The following is a 23,263-nucleotide window of genomic DNA, read 5'->3' as shown; positions in this document are numbered from 1 at the left end:
GCTTCCAACATTCACAAGCCAACCCAGCAAAGGAATATTATGCACTATTTTCAAACAATATTTTATTTCTCATTAAATAGGTACTGTACAAAAAAAATCTGAAATAATAGTGCACTGTACAGCACTTTTTTTCTGCAATGTCTTACCTTAAACATACTGAATATGTAGTGTATTTTTGTTTTGTTTGGACTACAGACTTTGTTAAGCAGTAAAAAAAAACCTACATTTAAAACCATAACGTTATAAAATAATGTGTAAAATAATTTACTATAATACCCTGTAATTATCCATTAGTTTTGAAAATCAGAATATCCTTTTCTTCTTAGGGGACTGGATAAATGATGATGTGCTGTATATTCTTGAATAAATTACACATTCTTTAACAGGTTTCTTTTGATTCACAAGTATCCACCAACACCGAGATAACTGCAGAAATTTCATAGCCTCCTAATAATCCCCCTCTATGAATTGGCTTAATTACTCTGCTCTCCTCCCCACTGATAGCTGATGTGTGGTGAGCATTCTGGCGGACTATGGCTGCTGTCGCATCATCCAGGTTGATGCTGCACATTGGTGGTGGTGGAGGGGAGTCCCCATTACCTCTAAAGCGCTTTGAGTGGAGTATCCAGAAAAGCGCCATATAAGTGTAAGCAATTATTATTATTATTATTATTATTATTATTGGTCTTGTGCTTTCTAAAGTTTCAAAATAATTCCCTAAATCACGGCAGCAGTTCAGGAAACTGAAAAGTTTTACCTTTAAAGAAGAAAACATCTCTTTCCAAGCACTCTTAGTTTCTCAGATGTGCCAGTAATGATATCGGTCCCTTTAAATGCCCTCCATACATTAGCAATCACTGACAAGGTGCACCTTTGCCTTGGTGCTGGGCTGAGAATAATTTTTCAAACAATACAGAAGAGGCACTGAATTTCCATGGCACCAACACAAATAGAAAAATAGGTATCAAGAAAACTAACAAAGCAGAAACAATCAGAATATGGAAACAAAGAAAAAAAGCCAAATGTATTTAATGATAATTATAGATATATCTCCAAAATTATAGTGTAAGTGGCAAAGAAAAGAAAAACAGAATATAAATATAACAATAATACTGTATATGGTCGCTGCTAATTTATATTCCATGTAAAATTAGGAAATTGCTTTTCAGACCGACTGTAAAGTATAGTTAAGTGACATGTACTGCAATCATAACAACTGAATTTAGTTTTTATATATAAGTGTAGGAAACTAGTAATCTAAAGATTTGCAGCATTCACAGCATACATTAATTATAAGAATCAATTATGGTACCCCAAACTTAGATATACTCTTTGTTCTTACTTCATTTTCCATTGCAAATTAAGAGCTGGATTTTAAGATATTTGTATTCAATTAGATCCATTATCCTTTCAGAGAAATACCAGGATTTTATGATAGGCCTGATTTAGTTCTTTACAAGATGATTAATGACTAGATGTAAAGCAGTCAATTAGAAGTTCATTTAATAATCAACTCAATATGGCCTGTAAACACATGATAAATATGTTGTCAATATACTGATCAATTCAACTTTCTCTATACAACACATCACAAATTTGAATTTAATTCACAAGGCAACATGTTTAACAGAATACAGTAGCTCTACAAAATAATCCAAATAGAGTAATTTGAACCAGATCAAAACTTGGACACAACAACCATTCAGAAATTCCAAAATGCATTATCAAGTCTGACATCAAAATTATATCTTGTACACACCGAGATAATTAACCTTAGTCTTACTGACCTTCCTGTTCCACAAGGGAGTTCTGTCTGTTGGTGTTACTTTTAATTATGTCTAACAATTCTGTTATAAAGCATTTTCTTGTTCTGTATATTTTTCATAATTGGTGTAATAAACTATTTATGTTACTGTTTTCTAATCATGAATTTGCTTTAATATTGGGGTTAGCTCATTTTGTGCTTCAAGTGGAATATCTGTAAAATGCTTTCATTCTTTCGCACTCACTCATTTCCTCAGAGTCTGCTTTCATGAAACTGTAAAGCTTTGTTCTGGACTCTACATGTAAAGTTTCAAAACATTTCAAAAGAAACCAAAGAACACAATATCATAGTTATATTAAATCAAACCTTTAATTTTTCCATTCATCCAGATCTTGGTTTTTAAAACATCAGGAAATGTACTTGCACATGCATTATACACTTTTCAAGTAAAAGGATTAACAAATGATCAAGGAAAAAAATGTATCATGGTGAGTATGTGCGCTTATTTCAATGTGCATATACTGTGCAATATACTGTAAATAGAGTCTTAAATACAGCATGCACCAAAGGTAAATCACAGTAATGTGCTAAAACATTTTTTAGAGTAAGAGAAAGAATGTTATAAACAACATTTCAGAATTTTGGATTGTGTGCCATACATTTGGTTTGATCTCCACCTAGTGGTATGAGTACTTTTTTCTGTAACTTAGAGACATTTTTATATTCAACAGGGATATTTCAGTTTTAATTAGGCTTTTGCATTACAACCATTGATTAGATTTCTTATTTTACATTTTCATTTGGCAGGTAAGTAAATTAGTTCACTGCATTTGAACAAAGACAGAAACCCTGACCTTAACTAAACCACAAACACACATCCACTCTGTGCTTTCATTTCTATTCCAGTTAATCAATGGACTTAATAGAGTACCCTCTGCTGTCATAGTTTTGTTAATTAAACATAAAAAATATTGTTTGGCTTCTTTTGCTACAACTTCATTTGATTCAATTTATTGAGTTCTTGAGAGTGTCTCAATTACAGAATGTAAAATTGATCACAGGGATTAAATCCTAAATTTAATCAAATTATTAAACAAACAGGTTTATGTAGTCAGAGAGAATATGATTAATTTCTGTACTTTTATGGTGCAGTACAATATACACCGATGGAAAAAAGAAAGGCAACACCTCCTCCTCCACACTCTGGCCCTCCCGTCTACGTGGAACAGGCTGAAGAGTGACTCATCTGTGAAGAGGACCTGATGCCACTGCTGACAAGTCCATTGGAGCCTCTGTCTGGTCCAAGCCTGTTGGGTGTGACGTCTAGGAAGTGTGAGCATGGAGTCTCACTGTCAGTGATGCAGGCATTTTGCTGCTGGCAGTTTCAGCAGCAGTACGGGTGGCAGATCTGAAACGATCTCTCAGATGGACCAGTGTGATGTATCGGTCCTGCTCTGGTGTGGTCACTCGAGGGCAACCAGATCTTGGACAGTCATCTGTCCTGCCCGCATGCTGAAACCTCCTCTGCAGTCAGGACACAGTGGAGCAGTTTAATCCATAATGTCTGGCAACACTGGCACATGACATGCCTGCTTGCAGCATGCCAACGGCCCTCTCCCTTGCTTCTGGTGACATTCAAGGCATTATGGAATGCACAGAAAAATGATTAAATTTGGCCTTTTTCTTGCAGTGACCTAAACTTCGAATTAAGGCTTTTTTAAAGGTGACCTGATCAGGCATTGATCCACCTGGACCTCATTGGGTATAAGTGCACCTAACAAGCTTCTGTGTGATTGGCAAGTTGCAATGCTTCATTGCACAAGCTGTATTGCTGGTCAGAGGGCTTAAAACAAATTGACCACTTTTTGTGAAAGTAAGCTATAACTATGGTATTCTCATTCCAGAAAATGTTGTGCTTCTTTTTTCCCCATCAGTATATTTTGTTCAATATTATAGGCCAAGATAGGCTTTGTCTCCCTGGATCCCTGGATTGGATTAAATGTTTAGAAATTTGATGTATAGATGGAAAAAACAAGTGACATACTGCACTTTAATCCAGCAATCCTTACATTTTTTTTCCTAAATAATACATTTATATTTATTTTGAAATGTATAATACATCAGTTGTCATAATTGATATTTCCTTAGCAACTTCTATGTAAAGGAAAAAATAAAAATCAGTAGAAATTCTGTATATACAGTGGTGCTAGTAAGTTTGTGAACCCTTTAGAATCTTCTGAATTTCTGTATAAATGCAACCTAAAATGTGATCAGATCTTCATTAACATAAGAGAAAATAAAACAAATAAAACACACAATATGACTTAGATAAAGATCTGATCACATTTTACATCAAATTTATGCAGAAATTCAAAAAATTCTAAACTGTTCACAAACTTTCTAGCACCACTGTAAAGCAAAGTACATATGATAAAATATGCTAAAATAAAAAAATAGAAATATGAGAAATAAAATATTCTGTGCAGCAATGAAATATTGTTTAATACAATCTTGTGTTGACAATTTGATTTGCTGACTGACTATTAAATTGTGAAAACTTAGAACAAGGACCACATACAGTAGGTAAAGACAGTAATGTTGATTTTATTTGACAATAGCCTGAAAACTGCTACTTTGTAATCAAGATATACTGTAATGGAACATATAATTGATCAAAGCATATATGTTTACTTTACTGTATATACATACAGAATGCTTGTTACAGCCATATAGTTTATGTTGTAAATAGAACCTTACCAAGTGCTTTCTTAACAGACATGACCAAATGTGTGTAAACTGTTTTTTGCTTCGTTCTACCTCATGGTTTTTCAGGGAAAGTTCAACTGTTTTTTGTCAAATCCAAAATAGTGTGCAAATCATCAGACCAATCACCTGTCATGAGCAAACGTATCACAGATACAGCATAAAATAGCACACCAAGTTTTAAACCTCTAAAATGTTTGGTTTCTGAGAATAGTAATTTTGTCACTATTAATTTTCCAAACATGCATTGGGACAACCCTATGGATCACTGGTAAAGATTCTGGATTCTGACTATAGTACTTTTTGAGAAAAGGGTACCTTATTCAAATTGTTATAGCACATCTACAGTATATGGGTATAAATGTAAATCAATCTGGTAAAAAAAAGCATCAGTGACAAAATACTTAGCAAACCTTTTAACCTACCAGGATAGCTTTCATGCTGACAACTTCTAATAGGTATTTACACTACAAATCTCACTGATTCTTTGGGTTATGTTGAGGAGTTTTGATTTCATTAACATTAAAAAATAACAGCATAAGAAAACAAAAATCAAATGGTACAAGAATTGTATTGCTTGCCTCCCTAAATATTAGAAGATCATACTGATATTCATGTTCATGTCTCAATGACCAATTGGTGGAGCAGATGAATGAATATGTTGCTAACATGATGTTGTGCAGTGATCTATAAAACTTTCAAACCTGCTGCTGGAATGATTGTGACCATTGAAGTTCAATAAACATTTTTATAAGGTTTCTGCCAGCAACATTCCCAGCATGCATTGTTACAATATGATAAACCATGATGTTTTTATGGTTGTAAATGTTAATCTTGCAGCTGTACACTCACAAGTACACATTTCATACCATGAATGTTTTGTCAAATCATTTCTCATTTCATACTTAAAAAGTTTCTAGGTAACACAATAATAGTCCATCCATACATTTTCTAAACACTTTATCCAACACAGGACACAGTTGCAAGGGGGTCAGAGGCTAATGCCTACTGTGCAACTGACATGAGGCAGAATACACCCTTGATGAAATACCAGTCAATTTTCACACCAGGACCAATTTACCCAGAAGCCAATGAATCTACCATCTTTAGACGTGGTTTGAAGGAAACTGGAGCATTAGGACAAAATGCAATGTCCAGGAATTGAGTCCTGGGCCCCACAGCAAAGCTAACCACTTTGCCATCATGCCATTCATATAATAATAGTAATGATTATAGTTATTATAACAAGGTCATTACCACAAGTCAGAAGGAGTGTAAGCTTATCCCACAGGCCTCAATACTACAGCAACTAAAACCTGCAACACAAAATATATTAACAAAATTCACCACAAGAGGGAGCTCAGAGCACACGTAATTTGAATTTGTCATTATTTTTTGGTCTAAAAGTTAGGGGATTGACATTTCATTTTTTATCTGTTAATATTCAAATGTACCGTCTTAAAAAAACAGAGATTCTCCAGTTGCATATGTACTGTCTCAATAATTCTTTGTAGAGTAGAGTAACAGTATTATTTATGCAGGCTACAAGTTCCAAGAAAATGTAAACTACAATATGAGCCCGCAAAGCAAATGCTCCCTTTTCTTTAACTGGGATACCCCAGTTATACCCCAGAACTTTTTTTTGTAATCATTTTGATTCAGTTTCAATTCAAATGCAAATTGATTATTTCACTTTGTAATAGGATTCAGAAGCATTCAGAATAACATAATCAATAGAAAGAATTTGTTTGCATGAGCATTACATTAAGTTGCAGGCAGTTGGATCAAGATAATTACATGTGAAGGAATTAGATTAGTTTGTGAAAAATCTGATTCTACGAATTAGATGATAGTATAACATACACAATCTAGTTTTCATGTGTGCAAAGTAGATAACTAGCGTGCATATGGCTTTTGTTTCCAATCTCAATACCCAAAGCTGTTGTATGGCTTTGCAGCAAGCAATGTAAATCACAACTGCGAACTATTGCTGCGTTTCCAAAGGAACAAGAATATTTCCAAAGCATTGATATATTTGCTCATCATCCAATCACAGAAGTAAAATGGGTTGTCTTATGTGAATAAAATCATCAATAATAAATTAATAAATTGACAAAATTATACAAAGGTTAAGAGTTAATATTTTTTAATTAAACTATAAATAAAAAATAATGTTGAATGAACTGGAGTTCCTAATTGCTAATTAGTCTATCTGAAATTACAGAAACATAAGTGATAATTAGATAATATTAGGAGTTAAAGCACACTAAGATACTATTGAAAATTATACATTTATACAACTTTATACAACTTGTTTTTCACAATTTCTCAAAGCAGTCCCTATGCAAGCTCTTCAGACTCATCAACTGACCTACAATAAATGTGAAAATGATCATGACTTCACTAGGAATGACAACACCCAAAATTGAAGCATCATGAAAGGATTATGGAGCAAACTTTTAGCTTAGGCCACTTGCCTGAGAGCTGACCTCCTGACCATTGGACAAGGAGGCAAGGATCCCCATGCACGGTGACCAAGAGGGAAAGGGAGTCACTGGTATTATTAAATCGACTAAAAATGGCGGCGTTATCGGAATGGATAAGGGCCAAAGTTTCCAATTGTGCCCCCCCAAAAAAGCAATGGAAATTGGAGACTCTTTTGCTTTATTTGTACTGTGAATACAATGAAGGACAGAGGTAAATGGCAACATCTTGGCCTTCTATAACTATTGAATTTCATAAGAGTCTCCTGGGCAAACGGAGTGAGTGTGTAATGCTGAGGCATGTAAACCTGTTGAGGTGTTACCCCTTGGTATCCGAGGCCAAGTTAAGTATAAGGGACTAACTGCCTGGATTCTTACGGACTCTGGAACAGGACTGAAAGCACTGTTGACCATTCAGTGCCCATGTGGGCACTGTGAAGAGGAAAACTGGCTCAGTCGTGTAGTACTGTAACTCGGAAGATACTGGACTGACCCAGAAGCAGATGTAGCTTGGAAAGTGAAGTGAGAGCAGAACCAGAGCTGAGAAGTTGGCCTCAGTAGCAGTGCAGAATGAGAGGAATGAACCAAGGGCTGAATTGGACGCCGGGGATAGAGACATGAATGAGTCAGGGAGATAAGAAGTAGGACTTACCTGTACAAATATCAAGCTTTGGTAGCAGCAGAGGACCAGAGGGATGGACCTGAGGCCAAACTGGACACCGGAGATCAAGACACAATGAGACGAGGACACGAGACATAAGGGCTGAGTTGGACACCGGGCACAGAAACATGAATGCGACAGGGACATGAGACACAGGACAACTGCTAACTGAAGCAGAGGTAGGACGCTGGACAGACCCTGGGCCGAGGAGATGTCTTCAGTAGTAGAGGAGACTGGAACTCAGGGATGAATTGAATGCCAGGGATAGGGACATAAGACAGGGCAACTGCTGACTGGGCCGGAGGTAGGATGCCGGACAGTCACGGGGCTGAGGAGATGGCCTCAGTAGCAGCAGAGATGGGAACCCGGGGCTGAATTGAACGCTGGCGATAGGGACGAGAGACACAGGACAACAGCTGACTGGGTTGAGGGTAGGATGCCGGACAGACCCAGGGCTGAGGAAATGGCCTCAGTAGCATCGGAGACAGGAGGAATGAACCCGGGGCTGAATCAAATTGAATGCTGGGGACAGGGACACAAGATACAGTTAAATGCACAGGAGAAAAGCAAGATTAAAAGGACATGGAGGAAGAACAGAGGGGCTTGAAATTCAGAGGAGTGAGTTTACATGGAATGATAAGGAAAACAAATACAGACCACTGAAAGAAGAAACACAGGGAGATTGCAGAATGGGTGGTCATGGGATTGCAGTGATGGTGGCTCGGAGGTTCTGTCCTGCTGTGAGCTGAGCAGAAGTGTGCTGAAGAGCCATGGTTTGTTTATTACTCGAATTTTAAAAGCTTTTTAAAAAAACGTAAGCTTTTTTAAAAAAACTGGGGGAAATTGCATGTTTGCTGCACTTTTCTCCTCCTTGCTTGTGGCTGAAAGCATGGTCCACGCATAGAGAATGTATGCAACTAACGTTAGTAATGCAGGTGGCGAATATGAAATAAGCAGCATTTTTTTTTTAATCCAGAGCACAGTTCTATGGATGAGAGGGTTGGCTCAGCAGGCTGGCTTCATTGGCAGCTCGGGGTTTGCCCTGGATTGGAGTATAGCGTTGCTGATGATGTCGTTGGGAGAGCGCAAGATACATTAGGAATATATTTGATAGGAAAATGAGTAATATTCCTAGATGTACATCCTGAACAAAAGCTGTTTTAACAGTTTAGTGACGTTGTGCTGTTCATGTGATAATGGGAAGAAAGGTTTCAAATGGGAGATTTGCAAACATGGTGGCGAATGTGCGTTTGCCAAGAGCAGCCCATTAAAAATTAAACAGTAGAAGTAACTGGATAGTCAAACGCTAGATGTTTCAAAAGGATGGGTTGACAATGGCAGATCTCGGTCTTCGGAAAGGCAAGACTTGCAGATGCAGCTGGCAGATGTTGAAAAGTGATGAAGAGTTAGATCAATGGCTAGCTGGTACACGGAGATTGAGGAAATCTGCGGTTCATGGCTGAAATCAAACTGTGCATCGGAGCAGCAAATGGGAATATTGATTGTATGGTGTAGGCAGCGTTATAATACTGTCTGTGCAAGGACGCACTCGAGACAGTGAGACTCATGCAAGAGAGAGATAGGATCTCGTATTTATAGCATTTTGGGAGAGGAATGGCTTTCAGGAGCTAATTACTGACAGCTGAGTCCAATTGAGCTTGGTTGTTGTCATCCCTCCCGAACTTTCGTTACAAACTCGATTCATTTGTTCAACCTGGAGAAAGTATGATAACAAAAGTAGCTCAACTGTATTTTTTTTTCCAGATGTAATTAATTGATATTACATCGAAATAAACACTGATTACATTGATTTACTGTGCTTCATGCTTTGATTAAATGTTGTTCCTTTTTGAAATGGTCAGGGCAGATTTAAACACCAGCTCTTCATTAGCTTCAAAAGGTAGTTATAGTAAAACATCAGCTGCCAAAGTTAGTTTTTGGCATTATCTGAAGCAAATAATTTTTCCTTGATGAGTGATTTGCTCTGACAATTTGTGATCCTTAGCAGTAATTTGTAAAGACAGTGGAGTCAGCGTGACACCATTTTAAGGGAGAAGCTTTAAAAAGTGTCAGAAAACAGATATGCTAGTAGACTGCTAAGTCTTACTGCATCCATCACTACTACAGTACATGGTTCACTCATGTCTTGGAAACTGAATTCACATTGATACTAATGTTTTAGGGCAGAGTGACCTTTGGCAATTGCCCATCCATTTTTCAGTCTATTCCATAATATACAGCATCAGCACATACTGTAGTTATTTCCACATCAAGGATGGATGGAAAAGATGGCTTCTTATTATTTTATCTTGCCAGTTATGTCTGTCAGTGCACACCTGTCAAAGGACGATCTTTTTTTACATTAAAGGAGAATATGCAATCCTCCATTATAATCCTAGGATATTGAAAGTCAGGGAACACAAAGGCTCCCAATATGATCAGAAACCTGCAGGAATACACTGTATGAATACATTCTTTCATCACAGTTTGCAGCACACAAAGAAGTAACAGATTTGTAAGGGGATGAAAGGGAACATATTTTTTTAGATGAACTCTCACATTTAATGCCAAAAGGTTAGTACATACTCTTGCACTAACCTATCAAGAATGATGTCTTAACAGACCCCATGAAGACATTGTCTACTTCCACAAGACAGTTCTGTCACCCATCATTCAGGTGTCCTGATAACTGGAAGAGAGCACCCATCTGCTTCGTATATCCATACCCCTCTTACTTTAACCTTTTCACTATAAAAAGCACATACCCACTTCCATCTAATTTTTAATACTGCCAATGCAGTGCTGACATCTCTGTCTACTAATCAGAATTCAGAAAATAAATGTTATGAGCAATTTCCACAGGTGAATGTATTTGTAATTACATACAGTAACAATTCAATATTGTACAAAATATTGATAAAGCCAGGCCAAACCAGCACCGTACTCCCAAAATGCAAGATTCCTTTGAATAACAAAACTTCAGTACAGTAGCAGTCTTTTGTTTATCAGTAGTTGTAGCCAGTTTAATTGGGAACAACTGCTCTAAGGAAACAACAATCACATTTTTCAGAAATGATTCTGAACTTAACTTAATTGTTTTTAATTTTTGAATATAATTATAGTTTCCTTACGATAATAATAGGATTGAAGGTAATGACAGAAAATGCAATTAATATTGAGGCACCAAGGTATAATGCTGCCTTTTATATTTACAAATGACAGAAGATAGCATAGACTTCTATTACAACTCTAGCAAAGCACAGATGCAGTACTCCAGCTCAGTCTGCTACAGGACCGGGCTGTTTCTAGATTCTTTTATTGAGTCACAGCTGATAAAGGTCATTCTCTAGGAACCCTACAGAGGAATGGCTAGAAGGAGGATAAATTAGAAACTTAGGCTCAGGCAGGGAGTTGCTAGCTTGGGTTGCTAGCTGCAAAGAAACAATGAAAGGTTAAGATCTGAAGAAGGTAAAACAGAGAAAACTTTGTGTTTATTCTTCATTGCAGTTTGTCATTTCTTTACAATTAAAAAATAGGTATATTTATTGGAATGGAATCTGATCCCTCCTATGAATACTGTATATGTCATATAATAGGCTTATTCTAAAGCTTTCATACTAAATCATTTTTAGGACTAGTAATATAGTTATCTCATGTGCTACTATTACAGAATGCCCTCCTTATGGGCAAAATTACATATTATCTTATTATTAAAAAATAATTATTATTAAAAAATGATTCCTTTTGTAATTTCTTTGTACTATTGAAGTTATCTTATTTCTAATCAAAATCCTCAGTCCTATCAAACAGATCAAATGAAGAAAATTCAGTTCTGTTCATATTCTGCTGTGTAATTTGTATTATTCATCCTATGTATAGACTGTTCTAGACTTTTTCATTTCAGATAATCTTCTGTTTGTCATTCTGTTTTGCCAGGTGTGCTCATTTCTAAGCACCTGATTCTCTAATCTGCCATCTATTTAAAGTCTGTTCTGTTACCATAGCAACCAAATATTGATTTCATGGTTTCTCTTACAGTCCTCTTTCATTATGATGAATTATTAGTTCCCAGGCTACTGTAATGCAATTCTGAAATGTATACAAAGAATCCTTAGCACAGTGAGGTGGACTCCCTTTGATACATACAGAATCTACAGAAACAGTATGGATCCCTTCCAACCAGCTGTAGCCTTTTCAAGGTATGTTCATATTTTTCAACACTAGCATTGTCTGATGAGCTTCTCTGTGCAATAAGTATTTGCAGTCAACGGAGGTGTCAAATCTAATACTTTTTATATTAATTTCTCAGTTCCTGTCATGTAACTGAAATGTCCTCTGTGTAGTTTATAAAAGAAACAGTTGTTAATATCAAAGAAAGTGTACCCTTTCATACAATTACTATAATTATAAACTCAAATATCTTATATTTAATGCACAGAAAGCACTTTTGTCTATTTTGTGTAATTACAAATACATGGAATTCTTATCAAACATTCAGGTTGTTAGGGAAATAGTAAGGAATGGACCCTATACAATTCCTTGGAACTCTGGAGCTTGAAAACAGAGTTAAACATGGGGAACCCAAATACAAAGTCCAAACAAGCAGTAGGTTGAAAGCCAAAATGTGTTAAAGCAAGAAATACCTGAGGGAGAATCCAAAAGTTGTGGTCAAAAGTAAGGCCCAAATCCGTAGGCCAAAAGGGAAGCAAAGACTGTCCAGAGGTAAGCAAGAATAGTAGCTCTCACAGTTAAAACCTAATATTGAGCAGGGAAAAGAGAGAGAGCTGGGCTTAAGTAGGCTGGGAAGGGGAGGCGTGGTGGTGAAGAGGTGCTGGGATTGGTTGACGAGGTCTAAGTGGTGTGAATCTTCTCTACGTAACTGAGGTTGTTGTCTGTGGGTTTGGAGCCCCCTGGTGGTTGGATGATGGTACTGTAACACGTTGCATGACAGCAACCAAGTTTTTTCTAATCTCTGCTATTCTAACTCCTAATTCTCCATGATGTCACTTCCTAAAAATATTAAATTCAATTCAATTTATTTTTATATAGCGGGTATCACAACAAGGCGCTTAACAATGCAAGTGACCATACATGTGAATACAGAACAGAAAAGACCAGAGACAACGGAGGAGAGGAACCAAAAACTCCTTAGTAAGGAGAAAAAAAACCTCTAGCGGTCCAAGGTCAACTGGGTCAACTGGCTGCCCAACCCCCTTGGACATGCTAACATTATACAATTAAAATAAATGAATAAGGGTATTAATCCATACATCACTTCTTCTGTATGTCAGTACTCCATGCAGATCTCTGTAGACAAGCAAAATCCTCCTAAATGATAGCTATTTCCACGATGTCCCTCTTGGATCCTTACGATAAATATAATACAATACAAATACAATAAATATCATACTAAGCCCCTCTCTAGTGCTCACATTTGTCTATTTGCATCCCTCCTTCACCCTTTTTCCACCTTCACAGCCTCTCCTTTTTTATTTTTTCTCTTTGTATTTTCTCTTCCTTCTTTGTCCTGTTGCCGTGTGGTTGGCCATTACCAGGTGGGTTAATTAAGTAAGAACATCTTATGCCTGACTTCTCAGTAAACATTCCTAAATCCATCCATTTTCTTACCACTTTATCCAAAACAAGGTCACAGAAGAGTCCGAACCTATCCTCGAGAGCAAATGGTGCAAGGCAGAATATATCCTGCAAGCTGAGCAAGAGTAAGGATAATCACTGGGGTTGCTTCTGGAAGTAGTGTAGATAGATCATAAGGTAAAATGTCCACCCTAATAGCCCAGAATAAATTCAGGGAACACTCTTCTATAGGAAACACTGGACTTATATGGAGAAGTTAAATTTGTGTTCATTAAAAATCTAATAGCACTGTTCAAAAAACAACCTTTCTGCTAAGGTTGCTCAGCCTAGGATGCCTAAAATTAATCTTTAGTTGAACCTTTGCATACATAGTAATTTGCTGTGTACAGTAGTTGTGGGTACAACACCTGTGTGTCAGATGAAGTGGGTCTACCTTCATATGTTAACATTGCTGGATGATTCAAATGAAATTGAATAAACCCAAATTAATGGCTGGATCCCAAATAGGAAATAAATATCTCAGTTACAGTATATTTTTCTCTTCTTTATATTATTATTGACTGTTGAGACAAACCTATTTTTCTTGCTGGATAGAGTTGATAGGAAAACCCACATCTCTGTTAATTTGCATCATTAGTATTTTTAAATGTTTTTTTTTCTGTACTTACATTCCCATTAACGAGCTTTTTAGCTGTCAGCTATGAACATTTTATGGAGAACTTAGTATGAATGAAAAACTTGTCAAACACTGATGCACCTTTTGAGTAGTATCATCTGATAGAATAGTCTCTTTGTAAATGCAAATCATGTGTAGCAGGTGCTACAGTACCTTCCACTGAGACTTTTTTCAAACAAGAGAAATGTTATAGTTGCCCCTTCTCTTCAGTTTGTACATGCACACTACTTCAAAATAAATATTATACATATGTTGTTTTTATGTTTAATGTTACACATTTCAAGGAAAAAGAAGACAAAAGCTGAATTTTGTACAAATGTCTTGCAAAAATGAAGACAATTCTTGCTACATGCAAAGGGCCAAGTACTGTACATTGCATTCAGTGAGAAATCTTCTGATATTATTGGCACATACAGTACAGTATGTACTGTATTTTAGTGCTTTGTTTTGTACAGTATGTAAAATGAAATTATTTTCTTGCCTGAATTGCATTAATTGATTTCTTAGTTGTGTTTTGGTGTGGTTTTCAGGTGGCCCCCTGTTTTTGACAGCTGGATTTTTGTAAAATGTTGAAATTATTAAATTAATTAAATTTGTAAATTTTGTAAAACAGTCACTTCTACGGAAGCTTATTAGCGCCATGGAGAGAAAAAAAAAATTGTTTATATGAGATAGTATCTTGTTCATATGAGAAAAGTATCTCATTTATACAAGATAGTTGTTGCGTTTATACAGGAAAGTATCTTGTGTAACGCAACAGGGTTCAGGTGGGAGCCCTTGCCGCATTAGGTCAGCCCTGCACTGTCTGGGGCTCAAACCCGGGACTCCCGTGTCACTCAACTGGGACCCAGCCCCGTGAGCTAAAGAGAGATCTCTCTACAGCCCAGTGGCTGTAGTCCTGCTATTACAGGGAATGGCGGTGATGTCACCGCTCTGGTAAGCCAGCTCTTACACACCACTGACAGCCGTAAGCGTTATACTTGTTTATACAAGAAAATTATTCCATTTAAACATAGTTAATTTGTTGCCTATTATATTAATACTGTATATTGCATTTTACAGTAATGTATATGCAATAATATTGCCCCATGCAATATTCCATACACTTCTGTTTATGGTTAACATCTTGTGTTGAGGAGCATAAACCTGGCATAAATTTAAATATCCTGTAGCAGAAGCAAATAACTACTCTTAGAGGAAAACCTTATAAATCCTAAAAGATGGTCATCATTATTTTTTTAGGGAAATGTGACAAAATGTATCAATGATGTGAAATAACATTTTAAATCATTTTAAAATTATTCTTTATTATTACAGCAGACACGATGCTGCCATTTTATGACAAACCATATAATTCTTATCTCTTTTTTTTCAAAACATATCACAAATTCCATGATGTAAACAAAGTGAAAAACATTTAACATATTTTACAAAACTCCAGAATAAACACATCAGTACATTCACAATAAACAATTTGTGCCAAAGAAAAGTTACATTTTTACAAGTAAACAGTCCCTTCACAATGTAAGCACAGTACCTGTACACAGTAAAACAGAGGCTAAACAGAAGCAAAATGTTGTACAGGAATCATGCCTTTCAGTTGTAATGATTGTAATATCTGTGGCTGTGAAGGGATTGTGTGTGCAGTAAAAACACTCTAAATATGGCAGTAAATGTGAGGAGCCTTTAACCATTTCTAACTTAAACTACAGTACATACTGTTTTTTCAAGCTTGTGCATACAAGCTTTTTATATCAGAGACTTCTCTTACTCTTATTTCTTTTACTTTTTGGGACATTTGAATTCAAAATATGCAACAATGATCAAACTAAAGCTGCTTATATGCAAAGAAGCTATGACAAAAATAAAAAAAGAGTATACCCACACCATGGCTCACAGTCCAAATGACTTTAGTTACAAAATGCCATTGTTACAGCATTCTAAATCATTTTTCTGGGTAATCTTCAGAAATAATTTAAAAGATTAAAAAGTTTTAAAAAGTTATTTATTTTTAAAAGGGGAGTTACAAGAATACATGTATTCTGGTAAAAAAAAAATCCTAAACCCTTCTTGGATAAAAAAAAAACAACATTTCACAATATTAACATATATATTCACATATCAAAAATACATCTACAGTATAAATCACAGAATCAAACACCAAGAACCAGGTGATGTGTTTTAATCCAGTGGGGTCTTTGAAAAAAAAATGTTTGCAATTCTTTGATTTGTACATGTGGAATTTATGTTTGGATTTTAATCATATACAAATACATTTAAGTTACATGCAGATACATTTAGCATTTTATAATTACAAAAAGTAATCTTGAATTGTGAACCACCATATGGATATGCTCTTTTCAAGAATTTAGCAATATTGTATGTTTAGGAGATTTAGAAATTATTTTTATATTTTTTTCATCAAGAACACTTCTATCCTTCATTTTTTACAAAAGAAATGCTCTATGCATTTATTTTCAGTTTTTTATTACTCCTTTGAAGATGAAGACCTTTTGAAGCACAATCCAATTTTTTTTTCAAAGCTGTTTAATTAAATGTAACATTAATGAACAAATAAAGGATCCCTGGGATTAACTTCAAAGAATTATGCATAAATATTTCCAAGACTATACTGTTGTGTTCATCTCCTTTTACATACTGTATTAACAGCATATTACTGAAAATAACAAAAGTCGACATTGGCAAAGACCAGAAAATGCTTTTCCATAACTTCATACTGTATACTTCCATTATGAAGATAATGGAAGATTTTGAATTATGTTTTATAATATTATGCTTATAAAATATGTTGATGTTGCACTCAATTAGTTAAGCTCTATGTGTGCTCTATGATCACAGATTCAAGCCTTAGTCATCCCAATAGCCAGCTGTGACTGGGATGTCCTAGATATCTGCTCACAATTGGCTGAGGACCACCGAGAGGATAGGGTGGGATTAGTGGCCAGGGCTTACTCAGCTCTCAGACATCCCTACAACAGCTTGGGTGATTGCAGGCATGTGGTGCTACTGGTACAGTAACTCCTCCAGTCAGAACATAATTTCCAGTATGAGGCAATGTTGTCTGTGTTAAAATACAAGAGGTTTAAAGGTGGGTGGATTAGAGGAATTTGCCAGTGCTTCCTAATTCTGCCTTGACTGCAGCGGTGGGGTTAGTACTGTAATTGTGAAGCAAGACTTCAAATCACAATTTGGCTTTTTAAAAATAAAAATTCGAAATTAATAAAAAATATGGTGATGTAGCCTGGAAGTACTAGTAAAAAATGTGTATACAGTAAATAGATAACAACAGATAATACATTTTCAATATTATTTCTATATTTGTAACATAAAGTTATGGAAAGCCACTTTCAATTAACAATTTAATATTACTGAAGAATACTTTAAAATCGAATGTGATCTAAACATATGATAATTAGTTTTATTTGCCTAAAGCATGACTAAACATCAACTGTAAACTGCCACAGTCATGTTCTATGTTCTAGGTTAAGAATATTTGTTTTCAGTTTCAAATTAATTCAAATTATCAGTGCTTAATGTCTTTTTATTTGACATATTCTACTCTAAAAGTATTGTTATAATTGTCATGAATAGAATTATGTCAGTGTATCATAAAATTATTTGTTGGCAAAAAGAGTCCTTTTGGTCTCAAATTAGGCTTGATACTTAAGAATACAAGACAGTTCAAATAGCTTAAGTATGTACAGTATTTTGTATACCCATTAATTAAAGATAACAATTATACAGTATATTAGTTCAGTTCTAGAATGCTTTCAAAACATCAAAGAATCCTTTACCATTAAAAAAATAGCTTTATTTTAATAAATGCATGCCTTTTATTAAACACAACACATGGAAAACAGAACAAAAAAATAACTTATTAATTTATATCCTTCACCAGGGAAATTGATGTAAATTCCATATATTGTTAAGTTCTTCATCTCTGGTCGTGTACTGTGTAATTTCCAACACTTCAACAATAGTATGAAACAGTGGATTCAGCTGAGTTCTGCTGACTGACCCAATTATATACATAATTACATCGTTTTACAAGTTATTAATATAAGGCTGTATTAAGTAAGAATATCTCTTTACTTTCACGTTAATTTCCACAATTGTTTGTTGAGGTCTACTGAATATTTTTCCCACACACAGATATTTTGTTTGCCAAAAAGTTTCTACAAAGATTAATGAAAAAAACATACACCAAACTGTTAGGTGGTTTACATAATTAATTATATCCCTTGCACTATGGTGATTATGAAATGCAAATATGGACTTAAATGATACACCATTCAAAACATCACATCATGCGAAACTTTACAATTGTCTTAAAATAACTACAGGCTTGTTAGACTAATGTAATTGTATTAGAAGTAATAATATTCATTTGTTCCACTAGATCACTTGTAATCATAGATGATACAAAAATAAATATTTAAAAATGGCTATGTCTGTAAACAAATATCTTTAATAATAACTTATTAATTTTACATTATAATTCACATACTTTGAGAGAACATTTCTCCTTCAAAATCAAAGTGTTTGTTGCTTTGTACTTGTCTTATCACCTCCCCTGTATGTAATGGTCTGAGTAAAATGAAAGCAATATCAGACCTTTGAATATGGGTTTTTGTGCAATTAAATGTTAATATAGAATTAGAGATGATCAGAGCAGTTCTTATATTGTTGTATTAAATGTAATGGTCATTTTTCCTAATTTCTACATTTTTCTCTTTATTTTCTAGCATGGAAGCATGAATGATTTGAGCTATGTATTTTCTGGAAGACAATATCCACTGCAAACTCCTTTTATTGTATGTTCTTTAAAAAGTATATGGTTATATTATCTTTTTACATTGGGATTTATTTTTTACAATATCCTGTTTTTTTTCAAATGCTCCCCCGAATTCATGACCCTAGAAATCACTTTTTACCAATATGAAGAAGCTTACAGCAGTGACAATATACTGTATTGAAGAGAATTTGGGTCATCAGAGAAGATACTTCAATTGCAAAATCTGGATAATTAAATTTATGCAGAAGTTAATTTTTCAGATAGAAATAAGTTATACTCATATACAAAACATAGCATGCAGTAATAGATTATAGTCACTTGCTCGGGGGACACACACTGGTTGTCCTAGTTGCGCCATTCAATAGCGATACAGTACCTACAGTATGAATGTCAATGCAATTGTGATGTCATTCGTAAGGCAAATTGTTAATTTGATCAATTACATAAGTGACATCATCACCCTCTGAAAACTAGACAGTGTAGAACTCTGCAATAGCAGAGGACCAGTCTTTTGGCATAGCTGAGTTATCCACTATGTTCAGAGTGTTGTAATGCATACTCGGAGCCCATGAGCAGCTGGGAATGAATTCCAAAAAAGCAGGGAGAGCTTTTCATACTGTAGCATCCAATTGAAAGGATATGTTCATGTTGGCTTTATCTCCCCTTTACAAGTTCTGTATAAGGATAGTATTGGAAGTTAATTAATACATTAATTAACAATTGCTGATCGTAAACTGGATGGTAGTAAAAAAAAAGCGAATTGTCTATTATACATTTAAAATTAGTATGTTTGATCCTCCTCCAATTACTCATGTCATCTAGCTACAGAACAAGTAAAACAGAAAGAAAAAAACAATTTTTACTGATGTTCAGCAAATACTGTAACTGTGCACTGCGCCTGAACCACATGTTCATGTCTGTGGCTGCTAGCACGGCTGTAGACTGCACTTGGGGGAATTGAAATGATGCTTTCAGAGTGTTGTCTCAGTTTTGACAATTGTGAAAATTGACATTTATTCAGAATTCAAATCTATTTTTAAACAGCACTTCATTTTTAAATTTGGATCAGAAATAGTTCAGTGTTTATACACTTAAAATTGAACATCACATTCGGCCTAGATGTTGAGAATCATAATCCGGAGGTTTTATAGTTGACAGTGGCATCAGTACACAGCATTCCTTCAAGCACAAATTGCAATATTACGGGAGCGCATTGCTGCCACCAAGGAAATAAATCCTCGCCCTTATTATACATGTATAGAAAATTATACATGTATAGAATGAGCATTTCTTAGAAAATTCAATGCTCTTTTTTGTGGTTCATGCTGACCTTGAAGTCTAAATGAGGTTAAGATTATTAAATTATTTCTGTCTTCTGACAAGTTTTTATTTCTCTAAATTGGATTTAACAATCTAAGTAAAATATATTATATTCCCCTTTGGCTGATGTCAGTGTATTTCAGTATCTTGGTATATTCAAAACCAAACTTAAGCCTAGACAAATTTTATTTCACTTCATGTCATTTTAATTTTAAAACAGCGAGAAGCATACATGCCATGATGCTCACTGAGAAAAGTCAAATGAAAATTGATAGATGGAAAAATTGTGGATTATCTGTGAGTATTCAAAATAACACTTTGTTTTAAGAAGAAGACCCCACACCCGAAACCACAGCTGTGTTTTGTTTCTTCTCTTTTCTGCTTCTACCCCATCTCTATTTTTGCAATGGTTAACTCCTTTCTCTGAACAGGGGGCCCAAGGTATCTCATCTTATGGCCAGGAAGTTACCCCTTAACCAAGGAGCTTAAGCCAAAATGTATCATACTTAAAATACTCAATAAACATTCACAAAGCACATGATTCTGGGATGCCGTTAATCATTGTGAATCATTCTTAAATCCAAGCTAAGCAAGGCTAGGGCTGTTCAATCCTCAGTTGGGAAATCCAGGTTGTTTATGGACTGTGTTTCTGTTCTGTGATGATGGTGAATCAATAGTGAGAACTCTTCCCCATGGACCAAAATGTAAAAAGTAGGTGGGTGAACGGGTAAACTTTGTTGTTCCTGATTAGGAGTGAAGTAAATTGAATGAGATGTTAAACTGAAGTCCTAACTACTTGGTTAATTAAGACGGCATGACATTGCACGCACGAGAACAGGAGTGTTAACCTTTCTGACATGGCTAATTCAATTAATAAAGTAATTCTCTACCTGATCTCTTATGTAGTAGGGCTGACGGCTTATAATGGCAGCCATGTGTTACCTTGGTGGGTGGTGCTCTTCAGTGGTGAATGAAATGGGACTCTTCCTATACTGTATGGATATAGTATGTATGTTTTTGGATCCATTGAGATACAATATTATTATTAAACATTACGTCCCTTGTTCTACGAGGTCAGACTCATCAGCTGCTTAAGTTCTTTTAATGTAAGACAGACATGTAAATTCTTCAATTCAATTCCCAATGAATAGTCCATAAGCAAAAATGACACATCAATGACTGTTCTTTGCTTCACTTGAATTATGTCCTACTCAACAATGGAAAAGTCACCTTTGTATTTAGTTTTCAAAGAAGGTCTCATGGTTTTCATACTTAGATATGACAGGTCATGTGCTGTAGCAAACAAAAGGTGTTTTAAATATGTAAATTATTTAACATTATAAGTAAAAATATGAAAACAATCCATTGTATACAATAAAGGGTCTGAAAACTGTGGACTGAATTAAACTGTTCCTTTGGTTTAGGATAATGAAGGATAATGGTATTTTCTCTAGAAAGAGTGGCGTGTACAGTACTTAAAAGTAAACAATGGACAATTCTCATTGCAAAACAAGTACAGATATTGCTTATGAGGATTTTTCTCTCATCATTATTTCAGTTTTATTTCCCAATCATTTAAAATGAAATCAATAAATAAATACTAACACATATTGTGTAAATGAAATTCCAGCAGAAAACCTGTATTTATTAATTTGAGGGCTGTGTAGTCCAGAGGCTTATACTTCTTATAATCAGCCACTCCTTTTGACTAGCTGTCACAACAATTCTTACACATTCAATATCAAATGAAATTTTATGTTCCACATCCAGGACTTCAATGTTCCCATTTTTAAATTCACCTAAGGTAATGAAAGCTGAACACTGTTTTCCTTTTTTAGTACCCACAATTTTCTCCCCAACTTCTAAGGCTCCATGATGCAAAATATCATTTTGACGGTCATCTGTGCCGGTGACAATTTTTATTCTGTTAATCTTGGTTGACTTATCAAATACAATTAAAAAGAAGTCTCCTGTAGAAGGTGACTTGCCCCAGAAGTACTCATCTCCACTGCTGTATGCTTTACTGGCATCATAATTTTCAAATACATTAATATTTGTATACAGATTGGCAGATGGATTATCAGGAATATCAAAAGAGTCCTCTTCAAAGTCATCATCCTTTAATTTGTTCTCAGCTCCCTTGTAAGAAGAATAGTAACCCATGTGCTGAAACAGAGATGGCTTGAATCGTATGACATCCTTTTGTGCAAGAAGCCCTCTAAAGTGAATGAGAAGCCAATCACATGGCATTTCCTGGTAGAACATCAAGAGAAAGTGAGCCAAACGTGGAAGATCATGCGAGTGGTATAGTTTCCCAATGTATCCCAACTTGGAAAACTCAAGTGTAACCCAGTAGGATCCTTCCCGTGAGGTAATGACTTTTTTCATAGCAGTTAAGAAGTTTTTTGCGCATCGGACATCATCTTCCAGCATCATATAATAATCCGAGAGATTGCTGCAAAAGCTTAAAAGGAAGGCATAGTCAATGTTTTGTTTAGATCGGAACCTGACCCTGTCTTCAGGGTCATTATAGTTTCTCTTTAATCCATCTAAAGCTGGATAGTACTCTTCAGGAGCATGTATAACCAGTAGTCTCCCAGCTATAATATGGTGGGCAAACTTTCTGGAGATGTCTTGCACTAAACATTCACACCATGCCAAATCAAAGTCTGCAAGGTGAACAACAACTACAATCTCTTTTAGTTCTTCATAACTTGACTGGTCAAAAATTGATTTTATTGTTTCTAGTAAATAGTTCCCTCTTTTTCTTTTCACAGATGAAAGTCCAATGGTTAAGTATTCTGCAAAAAGAAAAAAACAAAGATGACCATCACACATGCAGCACATGATAGTACAATAAAGTAATGGGAAATGCTTTGGTTTATGTCTGTGTGTTTCATTACTGCATAATTTTGTGAAATTATTCTTGTGAAATTAGCATGGACTTGGTATGTCAGTGCAAATAGGCATTCATTTTCCTGGTAATGCCTATTTTGCTCTGAAAGCTATGCAAATAAGGAACAGTGGGAAGGTGTAATGCTTAAATTAGACGATGTATAGCCTTTTTGTATTTTCATAGTTTCACCTGAAAGACCTCATGATACTGTTATTATACACAGGTTACTGTTTGTATAATAAACCATGAGTGTGATGACATGCTAAAATAGTGCTGAATATTTCTAAT

At 35.2% G+C, this 23,263-nt stretch overlaps 1 protein-coding gene and 1 long non-coding RNA gene across 7 annotated transcripts in view; one reads left to right on the top strand and one right to left on the bottom strand.

Moving 5' to 3' along the window:
• Positions 1 to 11,761: 11,761 nt before the first annotated feature.
• On the top strand, positions 11,762 to 22,948 carry LOC107078031 (uncharacterized). Of its 2 annotated transcripts, XR_011190062.1 has the most exons (6): positions 11,762 to 11,871; positions 13,319 to 13,392; positions 18,710 to 18,778; positions 20,300 to 20,376; positions 22,215 to 22,450; positions 22,857 to 22,948. It is a non-coding gene; the product is annotated as an uncharacterized lncRNA (long non-coding RNA). The 2 variants fall into 2 exon arrangements; XR_011190063.1 differs by lacking the exon at positions 20,300 to 20,376.
• Positions 15,240 to 23,263, bottom strand: part of mgat4c (mgat4 family member C) — a 289,683-nt gene continuing 281,659 nt past the window's right edge. For all 5 annotated transcript variants that reach the window (XM_069192227.1, XM_069192228.1, XM_069192229.1 and 2 more), the window contains one exon: positions 15,240 to 22,880. In XM_069192227.1, the coding sequence (XP_069048328.1) occupies positions 21,727 to 22,880 (1,154 nt within the window). In that variant the 3' untranslated portion in view covers positions 15,240 to 21,726. The remainder of the gene's footprint in view (positions 22,881 to 23,263) is intronic.

Source organism: Lepisosteus oculatus, chromosome 7 (genome assembly GCF_040954835.1).
Source record: "Lepisosteus oculatus isolate fLepOcu1 chromosome 7, fLepOcu1.hap2, whole genome shotgun sequence".
Taxonomy (NCBI): Eukaryota; Metazoa; Chordata; class Actinopteri; order Semionotiformes; family Lepisosteidae; genus Lepisosteus; species Lepisosteus oculatus.
The sequence above is the reverse complement of the archived record's forward strand: the minus strand, read 5'-3'. Positions and strand labels throughout refer to the sequence as shown.